At 38.0% G+C, this 13,521-nt stretch overlaps 3 protein-coding genes across 4 annotated transcripts; 1 reads left to right on the top strand and 2 right to left on the bottom strand.

The window, feature by feature from the left end:
* The first annotated feature begins 165 nt into the window (after positions 1-165).
* On the top strand, positions 166-6,888 carry BAM7 (beta-amylase 7). 2 transcript variants are annotated; one of them, XM_020682707.3, is made up of 11 exons: positions 166-917; positions 1,417-2,027; positions 2,310-2,597; positions 3,001-3,078; positions 3,292-3,468; positions 4,014-4,208; positions 4,600-4,764; positions 5,283-5,543; positions 5,791-6,009; positions 6,212-6,431; positions 6,500-6,888. In XM_020682707.3, exons 2-11 carry the CDS (start codon positions 1,581-1,583, stop codon positions 6,526-6,528), a joined length of 2,079 nt encoding a protein of 692 aa, XP_020538366.1. In that variant the 5' UTR covers positions 166-917; positions 1,417-1,580; the 3' UTR covers positions 6,529-6,888. The 2 variants fall into 2 exon arrangements, with proteins under 2 accessions (XP_020538366.1, XP_012083397.1); XM_012228007.4 differs by having other exon boundaries at positions 169-917; positions 3,292-3,495.
* A 173-nt stretch (positions 6,889-7,061) lies between these two features.
* Positions 7,062-11,461, bottom strand: LOC105642989 (alpha/beta-Hydrolases superfamily protein). The gene is made up of 5 exons (XM_012228009.4): positions 9,961-11,461; positions 9,430-9,488; positions 8,718-8,846; positions 8,021-8,156; positions 7,062-7,466 (listed from the first exon to the last, which is right to left on the bottom strand). Exons 1-5 carry the CDS (start codon positions 10,663-10,665, stop codon positions 7,146-7,148), a joined length of 1,350 nt encoding a protein of 449 aa, XP_012083399.1. The 5' UTR covers positions 10,666-11,461; the 3' UTR covers positions 7,062-7,145.
* Positions 11,462-11,675: 214 nt separating this feature from the next.
* LOC105643353 (uncharacterized) lies at positions 11,676-13,371 on the bottom strand. Its single transcript, XM_012228451.2, has one exon. The coding sequence runs from the start codon at positions 13,212-13,214 to the stop codon at positions 11,805-11,807; it is 1,410 nt and encodes a 469-aa protein (XP_012083841.1). The 5' UTR covers positions 13,215-13,371; the 3' UTR covers positions 11,676-11,804.
* Positions 13,372-13,521: the final 150 nt, after the last annotated feature.

Here is a 13,521-nt window from a genome sequence, read left to right on the forward strand (position 1 = left end):
AAGTAGATGTTTGGTTCACAAAATAATCATAAGTAAGGTTACAGTGAAGTTGCTCATGAAGTACATGGAGCGCGGCTTGAAAACAAGTCATTCGAATTCATTCAATAATGTTATGGAATAGAGTTCGAGCCGACTAAAAGAGAAGTGATTTTTTCACACATCAGAACAAATATCCCCCTGTGAAAGCTTACAGACTGGAAGTTCTTCCGTTGTACAACTTTTTCTAGGAGAAAAGGTTTAAGGAAAACAAAAGATACAAAAAAAAAAAAAAAGAAAAAAAAAGAAAAGTCTCATCTGATGACATGGCGAGTGGTAATTGGGTGATTGCTTTGGTAAATCAATTAACAATGAAACGGTTATAGTAACCGCTTAGCACGAATCTAGTTCACGTGGTCGTGGCCTCTATGGAGAAATTAAAATCTCGTGCCACCCTACTCAGGCTTTACGTGCAACGCGTGTCTACCTTCAGCCTTCCCCCTCGCTTGCTTAATACACACACGCCTCGTCCGTGCCAATCCAAAAAAAAACACACACACACGCAAACACGCTCGAGCTTCCACACACGCGCGAAACCCTAACCCTCGCACGCAAACACATAATCTCACACGCGCCTCCTCTCTCGTACCGGCCGGACCCGCCACGTAATCGCCGGAGAAACTAAAATTCTCGCCTTTTGTCATCTTTCTTACCTTCTTGAGGCCCGGCGACTGACCTTCCAACGACGCCGGAGCCACTCTGGTGGCCGGGGAGCTCTGGTATTGTTGTGGCAAAGTTTGTGAGCTCAGAAGTAAAAGGTTCATAATGAGAAAGATGGAGACGAAGAGAGCAACTGAAGTTTTGATTCCTCAAAAGTGAAGTTTTTGAGTGAAATTTTACTTGAGAAATTGAGATGTTATATGGCTAGCCAAAACGAGAAGGTAATTTTCAGTTTTTGATATTTGTTTCATTTTTGTTTTTCGGTAGGAAAACCTTTGATCTCAAAGGTAGAGAGAGAGAATTTCTGCTTGTCCTTTTATCTTGATAAAAATTTGATAATTTTCCTTCCGAGCTCAATGGTTCACTTATAATGGGAAAATTGGAGAGAGAGAGAGCGAGAGAAGGGGGAAGAGAGGGGGGGGGGGGGGGGGGGGGTTGGTCTTAAGAAAAGAGTTATTTGAGTATTTTGATTTATTTATTTGAATTGGAAGAGAAAGAAATGTGAAAACTGACATGTTAGAGGCCAAAGGTTTATCTGGGACGATGGAGGCCGTTTTGTCTTCTTGGATAACTGCAGTTACAATTTAGAAGATTCAATTACAAGCTTAAGTTCTAACCACCTTTATTTTTTTCTCATTCCACAACTTTTTTTTTTCTTTATCTTGTATGCTTGATTTAGTGTCCTTTAAAGGGAAAATCTGAAGTTTCTATTGCCGCCAGGTAGCTGTAGAATCAGTGCGTTGCAGAATTTTTCAGGACATGCTGCTGCATTTTCTTTGAAAAACTTTCATCTATGCACATACCTGGGTTGCAATGGTGGCATTTGTCTTGGACCTATTGCAGTAGTAAGTCTTAGTTGAGTGTAGTAGTTTGTGTGAGAGATAATGTCATCAGACATGCAGAAATTGATAGGAACAAGTGAAGAGGATGATGAGGAAGAAATGGATATGGATGTTAAGGAGGAAGATGATGAAGATGAAGAAAACCGAGAGAAGCACATGGCCACACAAGTGATGGTAGGGATTGATGGAGGGATGGTGCCAAATAGTAATAGTCCATTTCTACATCACCAGCATATTCAAGAACAGGTTAGCACTCCAGGAGGTGGAGGAGGAGCTCGAAGAAGTAGACCACTTGAAGAAAAGGAGAGAACGAAGCTAAGAGAGCGACATCGGAGGGCAATCACTGCAAGGATCTTGGCAGGGTTAAGAAGGCATGGCAACTATAATCTTAGGGTTAGAGCTGATATTAATGATGTGATTGCAGCTTTGGCCAGGGAAGCTGGCTGGGTTGTTCTCCCAGATGGAACCACCTTTCCTTCAAGATCTCAGGTACTTTTTTTTTCAAGCACAAAGCCTTCCGTTTTCTAATTTTGTTCAACTCATTATCAAAATGATATTGGCAAGTGATTGTTACTGAATTTAGACAATGATTAGTATAAGAAAAAATGGTCTTGAAGAGAAAATAGTCAAGTCTCTTTCCAAAGCTATTGGTAATTATCAGTAAGGTGCACATTAACTCTTTGTTGATGTGGGTTTGAAAAAGACATTTCTTTGATCCTCAACTCTAGTCCATCTCAAAACAGGGAATGAGATCTTTTAAACATTTTGCAGGGTTCAAGGCCCGTGACCGGCACTTCTGCAGCAGCAACTACTTCATCTTCCCATCTGGTGTCACAACAGACTCCATCCACTTCTCTTAGAGGGGTCTCTCCCGGTTATCGGACATCAGTTGAGTACAATTCATCTCGACTGAAAGGTGTTTTTATGCCCACTCCATCACCTTTTGATCTTCCTACAAGCACTCAGTCTCAAACTTCAGCAATGATGGGGGATGGAGTAGAACAAACTGAGAGTCATCCACTCATTGGTGGCTCCTTGGATACTATCAATGATAAGCAGGTATTCTGTTAGAAGTTTTTGGAGGTTATATGTATCCTCACATCCATGATCGATCCCTAGGTGTCTGTTGCTGATACTGAAATATTTGCCTGAATATATTTATAACATTCTATTGAGTATTGATATATTTAAGAGCTGTAAAATCTGCCATTTCTTCTTTTGTAGGCTGCATATTTCCATTTTAATTTTAAGATAGCAAATTCAACTAGTCTTTGAAAAAAACAAAAATCACTCGAAGATACCACACAAAACACTTAAAGGAACAAATATAATATGGAGGAAAAGTTCATTCTCTTTTTTTTTTTTTTTTTTTTTTTGGGACTCTTTATTAGAGACTCATGCTTTTAGATTTCAGCAGTTTATGTGATAGCTGATAACTTATGTCTATTCCTGTTTTTTTTAGGTAGTTGACATAGCCTCAAAGTTATCTGAGCGAGATTTTGCTGGCACTCCATACATACCAGTTTATGTGATGCTACCAGTAAGTAAATTTTTTTCATTGTGTAGTCTAAGTATGGATCTATTTCAGCACCTTAAGGACCTCCATAATCAAGAATTGCAATTTTATTTTTATTCTGCTCAGAGGTCATATTTTTGGAGAAAAATGCTATATCATTGTTGATCTGCATGGTTGTTTCACAATGCCAAACTAAATTCCAAATGTGATGCCTGTTTCTTTACTTTTTGGTTGCAGTTGGGTGTCATAAATATGAAGTGTGAGCTGGCCGATCCAGATGGCCTATTAAAGCAGCTGAGCGTATTGAAATCTGCTAATGTGGATGGCGTCATGGTTGACTGCTGGTGGGGAATAGTGGAGGCACATGCTCCACAGGAGTATAATTGGAATGGTTACAAGAGGCTCTTTCAGATGGTGCGTGAGCTTAAACTCAAGTTACAGGTCAGTTTTGTGAGATTTCTTTTGCTAGATGGTGTAGTTACAGATAATTGGGACATTGTTGTTAATCAAGTTAAGAACATCATTGAGTTGATATTGATTGGAGACTTCACAAATACCATAAAATGGCGGAGTTGTTGATTCTGATCATTTGATGAGTTTGATTATCATCTACTGTCCTGTTCAGCTGTGTGGTTTTTCTCAAAAACCAGGTTGGGGAATTCAGCTGCTGAATTTGAATTTCATACAGTTGTATGAATTGCTCCATGTTTATTCAGGAAGACGACGTTTAAATTAAGGGTTTTACTTGCAAATCCCCAGAGCTTAGACATGAGTGCACGTTTTCAGGGAGATGTTTTTGTTAAGATGCGATGGTGCCTCTACATTGAGTAGATTCTACAATTACAAAAAAAATCGTAGTGTGCTATACCTAGTTTTATTTTAGTGTAGTTGCTTTCTTAATGCTTACGTAGTTGCATTCTAGCATCTGATGTCCAATTGCTTTGTTGCTATTACCTCAGGTTGTGATGTCATTTCATGAATGTGGAGGCAACGTTGGTGATGACGTTTGTATCCCTCTGCCACATTGGGTTGCAGAGATTGGTCGAAGTAATCCTGACATATTTTTCACTGATAGAGAGGGAAGACACAATCCTGAATGCCTCTCATGGGGAATTGACAAAGAGCGAGTGTTAAGAGGCCGAACTGCTCTTGAGGTATTATGTTCTTTTAGGCATTAGGTGATTACACATTAACGCGTGGTCAGTTTTTGCAATCATTTGTCTTCATGCTATCTGCAATGACACATGTTGTACAATTGTTTCTGTAGAGAAGAATTTCTAGTTCTTTGATAATTTAAATTTTCAGTGTCACAAAAGCTAAATATGCCAACAATTAAATATTTTAGTGCATATTTTGATTGTGGCTAACATTTTGAATGTGATAGGAAAACTGAAATCTTATTTTATTTATGGTCTCATTTGCATTCTGCAATAATGAAATATGGTGTTTTAATTTGTTATGCTGTTGCCTCTATTTTTGGAATTTTCTATAAAATGGTTTGAGATATGGTAAATTGGGTGTTTCCTTCTTGGTACACTAATGCAGGTATACTTTGATTACATGAGAAGTTTCCGGGTAGAATTTGATGAATTCTTTGAAGATGGTCTTGTCTCCATGGTTGAAGTTGGACTTGGTCCGTGTGGTGAGCTACGATACCCATCTTGTCCTGTAAAGCATGGTTGGAGATATCCTGGCATTGGTGAATTTCAGGTTAGCAGTATATTCTGATGTTTTCCTTCCTTGATGATGTAAAATTCCCTATTTCGATTTTTGTTTGGTACTTTACAAATTGATTTCTTTGCTTATTGGCATGCATGTGCATATAAACATAGTTACTGTTGCAATTCCTTGGGTCATGTGAATTGCTTCTAACTAGCCTGTTAACGAACTCCTTGCCACCTTTATTTTATCTCCTTAAAGTGTAAGCTTTGTTAGTGTCTTATAGATTCTTCAGAAAATATAATTCCTGGAAAAAAATTTTGTATTCCTGATCGTACAATGTATTGCAATTAGTTGTGGCACAATGTTCCAATTTTTCAGATTCCTATTCATCTTATCTGATTTCTACTATAAAGGTAAAGTTACAAATGCCAAGTTTCCACATCATGTGAAAAATGAAATTGTCGTGTCCAGCATATACTGTTTGTTCTGCATTTCTTTCATTTTCCAAGCTCTAATTAGCAATTGTGTTGTCATTTTTATAATTTTACAAAGTTCTCGGTTTGTAGTGTTATGATCAGTATTTCTTAAAAAGCCTAAGGAAGATGGCGGAAGCAAGGGGACACCCATTTTGGGCTAGAGGACCAGAAAATGCTGGTTCCTATAATAGCCAGCCACATGAGACCGGATTCTTCTGTGATGGAGGGGACTATGATGGTTATTATGGCAGGTTCTTTCTTAATTGGTATTCTCGGGTTTTAGTTGAACATGGAGATCGGGTGCTTTCTTTGGCAAAGTTGGCTTTTGAAGGCACCCAAATTGCTGCAAAGGTGAGTTAGCTTTTCACTGAATGGAATTTCTTTTAACTTTAGATTCATAATTGAAAAAAAGGCTTGTTTCACTTTTTTTTTTTTGGTTTAATTACTCATTTTATATAATTGATTCAGTCTTTTCAAAAATGATGTTAGAAAGTTTTTCAAACTATTTCTGAAAGTTTATTTTTTCTTTTCTTCTTTCAAAAGAATAAAAAGATATGGTTTAATCCAGTCTGTTTGCTGCATTTTAATTGCTGAGCAGCTGTCAGGTATTCACTGGTGGTACAAGACAGCCAGTCATTCTGCTGAATTAACTGCTGGATTCTACAACCCAAGCAATCGTGATGGTTACGCTGCAATCGCAATAATGCTAAAGAAGCATGGAGCTGCTTTAAACTTTTCGTGCTCTGAATTGCGGATGTTAGACCAGCAAGTGGAGTTTGCAGAGGCACTCGCTGATCCTGATGGATTATTGTGGCAAGTAAGAACATCCAGTTCAGTTCCTATTACTTATTAACCATACATTTTTGCCTAAGAAAAATATTTTCTCTATGAAATCTTTATTTTGGCTGCAGTTGGAGAATTTGGAGAAACATTTATATCTTTCCATGATTCACTCTCTGAACTGAATGTTTGTATTTCAAAAGTTTTTGGATATAAGCATTTTAATTTTTTATTTTCAGGTTCTGAATACTGCATGGGATGTTAACATACCAATTGCTAGTGAGAATGCCCTGCCTTGCCATGATAGGGTTGGCTACAACAAGATTTTGGATAATGCCAAGCCCTTGAATAATCCAGATGGAAGACATTTTTTGTCTTTTACATACCTTAGGCTGAGCCCCCTTCTCATGGAGAGACACAACTTCATGGAATTTGAACGTTTTGTCAAGAGAATGCATGGTAAATCACTAGACAATTCTGCTATTAGAATGGATCAATCTGATTGACACGCTGCGTTTTCTTCGCAGGGGAAGCAGTTCTTGATCTCCAGGTATAGCAACAGGAACAAGAGGAAGCCCCATCCAAATTGTTTAAAATATTTGGTTTTTTCCCCACAGATTTGCTGGGATACAATGTTGCAAATTAGTGGATAGTCTTCAACTCAATTTGATTCAACTTAATCCTAAACTAGTCAGGAATCAGGATCAACAGCAATCTTTTCTATTAGTTTTAAGTAACACCTTTGTAAATGAAATCACAAACTCACAGCAGTCAGGTTTATAGATCTAAGCTTCTTGGTATGCTTGCTTATTGACTTTAGATGAAACCGCTCAAGTGGTCAAAAGTCAATTGTTTAATCATGTATGATTCAGCAAAATTTGGAATCATCAACGAGAGCAGAAGTTCTATATTGGCATCTTCTTTCCTTCAACACTTTATTTTAGTTTAGTTGCTTACAGATGGCTCTCACTTCTGCTAGAGTCAAAGCACTGTCACTGTCTGTCAATCATGGGTCTACATTCTGAAACACCAGAGCAAAGTGGGTTGTTTTGACATTCATTTTCATCGCTGAGGCTTGCACAAACAATGTAGATACAACTTAAATCTTACTGGTTAATAAAATGAAAGAATGATATTTGCAGGCTAATTACAGCAGTGGAATATTTTGGAGGTCTATGAGATTGGTTTCTTGAAAACCAATCGACCAGACTCGTCCACATCAAAAAGACGGTCTATAAAGTTGTCCCAGTGTTCCTTTATTTTCTTAAATGACAAAGGTGAAATTCCCCTACTTGAGGTGCCAGAAGTCTCTCCTCCTTCCATTTCCTGAAAAGTTCCATATGAAGAAGAGGAATAGGCATGTGGAATGTCTAAAGCCACAGCCCTCTGAAGAGCTGCCTTATACTCTTCACTATGTTCTCGTGCAATAAACTCCTCCCGCTCCATCCGCTGCTTTTTCGGAATCCCCATGATCTGATCTTTCTCCAGCATCAACTGAAAAACAAAAAGTAACGTCTCAACGCCGCTGCGAAAGTATTCTTGATTTTCAACTGTCCAAATTTACCAGTTTAGTTCTAGCCATAATAGCACCCACTTAAGCCAAAACAAGTAAATTTACATCAATTGAACCAGCAGCAATCACTATGAAAATTTGAAATGTCATTTACTAGACCCCTAAATTGGCTACAGAAATGTATGGGCAAAAAATGTCTTTTGCGGGCTCCACAGCCAAGAGCTTGAAAATCTGAATGCAGGATGCTAAGGGAAAAAACCTAAAATTTGACTACACTAAGGGAAATTACAAGCAGAGAGTCTCATAGACTTAATCAGAAACTTGGCACTGTCAAACATTGCAGATGACATTGTTTCAGCTCCCTAAAAGCCAAACATCTTTAGTTCTATCTAAGTGAAACAGAAATTCAGCCAGGATTTAAAACTCCAAGAAACTCTTGAAAACTAGATCATTTGTCCAAAAGCACTCTTGCTCAAAACCCAGACCCTAGAAGTACCAGGTCTTATTGCTCACCAGGTTCGAGCCAAAAACTTACATCAAAAGCCCTTTGAGATTCCCTCTCTATCCAGATAATTGCATGGTCAGAGATTGCATTGCATGAAAGAACTATGTGCTCAAACCTCCCATCAACAGGGACTGCTGTCCTGACAACTGGAGGAAATCTTCCTATCCTGCAGCCAAGTAGGCGAGAATCACATATGATATTAGGCTCATAAAATTTGCCAACCCAACAAATTCATAAATTCGCTATCACTTTAACAAAACCCTAAAAGAGTCGCCTATTCAATGAGTGAAAATACGTTCCTTAACCTTCAAAACTTTTAGGGCAATGTATAAAGCCGCACCTATACAAAAATGAGCCACTCTTTAATCAAAGGAATAGAACAGATGCCAAATGGACCTGGATATTGAATGTCCCAGATGTTACACAACTGGTACAAGTTTGGTTCACAGGGGGTAAAATTTATTTCAGCATTATAATGTGAATAAACAAATTGGTAAGATGTGGCCTGCCTAAACATTTTAGGACATAACTCTATTCCCCTAGAGAGATGATTGGGAATCACTATTCCCTTCTATTCATTCTTTTGTTACAGTTATTTCTCTTAGTACCCCAAGCAATTTAACCATAGAGTTTTTACTTTGATAAATAACATAAAATAATTTGGCGAGTGACTTTCCTTATCCAATATATGTTAGAAGACAATGTATTGGTAACCATTTTCGTTTACCTGAAGGGCTTTCTCTCAACAATATGGTATAGGCGGCCAGGTGCATAAAGCCGTCTTGGGTCTCTAAGCATCTTCTCCTCAAGAGTGCAAGTGTCTTTCAAGCACATTAGGCAAAGTAGACAAGGTAAACTGTTAAAAATAAACAAAACCATTTAGTACCTCACATAGGTACTGGTGATTTCAGATGACAATTAAAATATAGTATCTCTATACATATTGTACTATAAACATACTTGCTCCTATGAACGTGAAGCTATAAAAGGAAGAAATTCAAGGTATCCTAAAATCAAATATTCCTATAAACAATAAAAACCAAATGTTCCTATAAAAAACGAAAAATTCCTTAAGTTTTTTTGGCATATTACAACAATTAATAAATAGGAAAAGATGAGGGTTAGTTTGGCATTGTTGTTGTGGTTGTTGTTGATAAAAGCATCCTCTAAACTAAAATGTGTTGGCTGATAGAAATTAAGAAATTAATTTGAGATTGTCTTGGCTCATTTTTTCCATAAAAACTCCAAAACAGCTCAAAAGCAGAGAAACTACATAAAAATGTTTTTTTTCTGAAAAAAGCCGTTTTAGAGACGGACACCAAGGCTTTCATATTCAAAAATTGTGTAGAACTCACAATTTATATTATGTTATGTAGTGCTGCAAAAAGACATAACAATAACTGAAAATGAAAAGGTGAACAAGACATACTATCTTTTACCATAAAAGTGATTTGAAAACATCTTCCAAAGCAGTGGTTGTTCGAGGTAAGAAATCATCCTGGTTCATTGAACAACTCATATCAGACAGAGAATATAAATAATACTTAGCGAGAGAAACTGAAAGACATTGTTAATTCATAGGAATAGAACAATCTATCTTAAACATGCGTAGAAGATAAAAACTTGAGAAGTTAGGTATATAATCAGATATCATTATAAAATAAAAAAATAAACAAAGCTTAAACATGCTTAGGTTGCCTAAAAAATGAATTTAGCAAAGCTTTGTCCAGAGAGCAGTTTATGGTGGAAAATAATTAAAATGTTAAATTCCTGGAGAAAAATGGCATATGATATGCTGCAGTATACAACATTACGGAATCCTTGTATACATAATTCAAACCATAACATGCTTTCTCAGTGCAGCACTCTGGCTATATGCCATTTTGATCGTACCAATCCCTGTAAATTTGTACTATGGCTAGCTGTGTATGCACACACAACATAAATATGATGGAATGTGATGAACCTACCTGTAGCACAACAGAATTGATAACATCAGAATATCTCACAGCCAAATTCAGTGACATGCACCTAGCAGGAGCCATGGCAAAGCATCTGATTCTCTTTCTCTCAATGTTCCCCAACCTATCTAAATTCTGAATTGCATACACCACCATCAAGGATGCCACCCCTGCCCCAAGAGAATGCCCCGCAATAGTCAATTTGTAATCAGGATTCATCTGAACTAAATCCGTCAAAACCTCACACTCTGTATCGAAAATCCATTTTGCAGATTTCAATAGCCCATTGTGCACATAACCACCATCAAACTTAGTTTGGCCAAGTTTATTATCAAGCAAAACAGCATAGTCACATTCCTTTGCCAAATCAAGCCCTCTAATAGCCAAGACTATATCAGAATTATCATGATCGAGGTAAATAAGATAAGGAGTAGCACAACCCCCTGTTTCTTCATGATTTTTCCTCAAAACGACCCAATCAGGATTGATGCCGTAACCTCCTGGGGGTGCCCAATGTGGGTTTTGAAGATCCACTTCATAGACAGACAGAAGTAAGCGACAAAGGCGGGGAACAGGTTCAAACTCTTCAGCTGTGGCTAGGCCCCAGTTCTCGCTTTCATGGCCAGCATTATACAGGCATTTTTGCCATACCCAACGGGCACATCCCAAGCAGTACACACATTCAAGGATTGGAAGGCCACAGACGATTGACATAGAGGTCTATGATTCAAGCACGTCATGTATGTCAAGAAACATGGCTTGAATGAGAAAATACGAAGGTTGAAAAATACATGAATAAATATTGGGGGGTTTAAGCCAGAATTATGATTGCAAGGTAAGACTGTTATGATCACTGCAAACTTGGGATTCGAAACAACATAAGCCTTCAAAGTTGCAAAACATGCTAACAGGGTTCTTAAAACAATCAAAATCTGGAGTGAACGATAGAAATTTTCTTGTTGAAGAATAAGTGATTAACACTAAGATAAAATGAAAAAACCATGGTTGAGGAGATTCAAATATTAATCTGCAATATATTTTGAGCAGAATTCAAGGATTCCCAAGTTGTGAAATTTCAGAAGTAGGATGGATAATGGCTTGCACTTACCTCTCAAGGGTTTTTAGGAAATAGAGAAGTGAAGATCATCATAAGCTCAAGTGTTGCGACTTGTGTAAACAAATGATTACTTGAAATAAATAACAAATCTTTTTTTTTTTTTATTTTAAAGGAAATTCTGAAGTAGATAGGGGAGTAACACAAGGTGTTTAGTGGGTATGAAGAGCAGCAAAAGCTGATTTCTCTGGAGCTTAATGTTGTTAAGTGAGAAATTAAGAATTAACAATAGCACAATTGAACACCAACTTAAGCTAAATTGATTATGCAAGAAAAGTGCAGTTTATAAGAAAGGTAGACGAAGAACTAAGTGACCTAACCTGCTAGTCAAACCCATTTCACTGCTGAGAATCTTCTTAAGCTTGCTTACTTGGACACCCTGTCCTGCACTTGACCGTTTAACTTAAGTCTTCTTCTGTCGTATTTTTGTGAAATAGAAGTGCCTAAATTCTAGACCAGCTCCTGGGCCACTAGATGCTAATCAATTAAAACAATAGCCCAGCCCACTAAAAAACCTGAACCCAATGTCTTGGCCCAAATTGGAATATGCAAATGCTATGTCCATAGAAACAGCTCAAATCATTAAAGACGGGAAAATTAAAAATCAAAATTAAAAGAAAAATTGCAAAATTACTCAAGAAATCAAAATAATGAGAACTATTACAACTAGATTATTTCATTCTTCCTCAAAAGCACTACATGTTCCCCAAAAAAAAAGTAAAATACAAAACAGAAATACTCAAATCTTCCTATTAGCTAGATCAAAACTATTTGCAAGTTCCTGACCAAGAGAAGGAAATTGACCAATGTCCTCGAAGCTAGGAGGAGCAGGAGCACCGGATGGTTGCCTCGAAAGTTCTTGGCCATTATCAGAGCCATCATTGTTTCTTTCTCCATCCCTCTGAAACCCACAACGATCATTGCCCCAACCCCTGCCATTGCCATATCTCTCTCCCCTATATCTACGTGGCGGTGGTTTAAGGAACTCATCAATATTCATAGATTTTATCCGTTTTTCCTTAATTTTCAGATTTTCGCCAGAAACCTTAGGCTTGACTACTAGTTTGCTTCCCTCTCCTGTATTTTTGCCAATAGGTATCATTGACTCGAAATCCTTGTCCGCTGAACCTTTTGGCTTCTCAGCATTTAACAGTTCTTCCAAAGCCTTTTTCTTCTCAAGCAACTTCTTCTCATATTCTCTATAGGTCATTGTATTTGCTGCAAGGTTTTTATCTTCCTGTTGTGGAATCTTGTTATACTTAGAATCATCAGCTTTGCTGTTCTTCTTTTTCTTTTTCTTCTCCCCCTCCCTAGAATCTTCAGCCGCTTCATCCTCGTCATTCTTATTGCCATTGGCTTCAGGCTGCTCTGTAGCAACATCAACTTCTTTCCGTTCAGGATTATCAGACACTTGAACCTGATCATCAGTTACAACATTGTTATTATTATGCTCAGATGAATCGTTATAATTTTCACTGAACCCTCCCCATCGGGAACGGCCTCTTCCTCCTCTTCTACGGCCACGGTAAGCAATATAGCCCTCCGCATCATCTCCTCCATTATCATTCTCCTGGTATCCATTATTCCGCTGATAAAAACAACCCCTTGTATAATTCCTACTATAACCTCCTTCTCCTACATAACCTTGCTTCTCTCCTCCCTCATAGAAATCACCCCTTTCATTATTCCTTCTATAATGATCTCCCTCCCCTCCATTATATCTCTGATACCTATTATACCCTCCATTATTGTTCCTATAATTCGATCTATAATTCCCTTCCCGGTCTCGGGGATAATCATTCGCTATTCTACTATCATCTCGGAAACCGTCTTGCTCTTTCTCTTTTTCTGCTCCATTGTCTTCTGATTCTTGATCTTGGGCTTTTGGCTGCCTGAACACGATCTGGCTCTTGTAAAGAGAGCCGGGAATAAAAGGTTTCCTCGCGCGCATTGTAGCAAGATTCAACCGCTTCTCCCTCTGGGAGTCCACCTTGTGGTTCGTAGCCGCCGCCTTGTATTGCTGCCGCTGCTTCTTCGTTTCCTCCTCCTCGATAATTTTGGCCTGCGCAGCAACCTTATTGATGAAATCATCAATATCTCCGTCGTTGTCATCGGGCAAGAGAGCAAACGCGTTGGCTCCTTGCGCCATTGGAAGATCCTCTCTTCCTCTCAGTCTCAATCAATTAAATCTTGTTTCATTTTTTGTGACACAATTCAAGTGAATCAAAAAGTTATTAACCGTATTTATAGAGTTCTGAAGCGCTAATAAAACCCTAATCCTTGTCAGTCAAGTAATAGGAAATTCCTAACCACGCCATGATTTGATTTCCGTTACACCTTATTCGGATTGCATTCAGTAATTGTTATATCCCGCATTTCTTTTGAAACGCGGCATTAGTCTATTGGTTCAATTTTGCATGACCAGAACGCTGTCGTTTGTCATCATCTGATGCTTC

Source organism: Jatropha curcas, chromosome 5 (assembly GCF_041381405.1).
Source record: "Jatropha curcas cultivar XTBG-Jc1 chromosome 5, XTBG_Jcur_1.0, whole genome shotgun sequence".
Classification (NCBI taxonomy): domain Eukaryota; kingdom Viridiplantae; phylum Streptophyta; class Magnoliopsida; order Malpighiales; family Euphorbiaceae; genus Jatropha; species Jatropha curcas.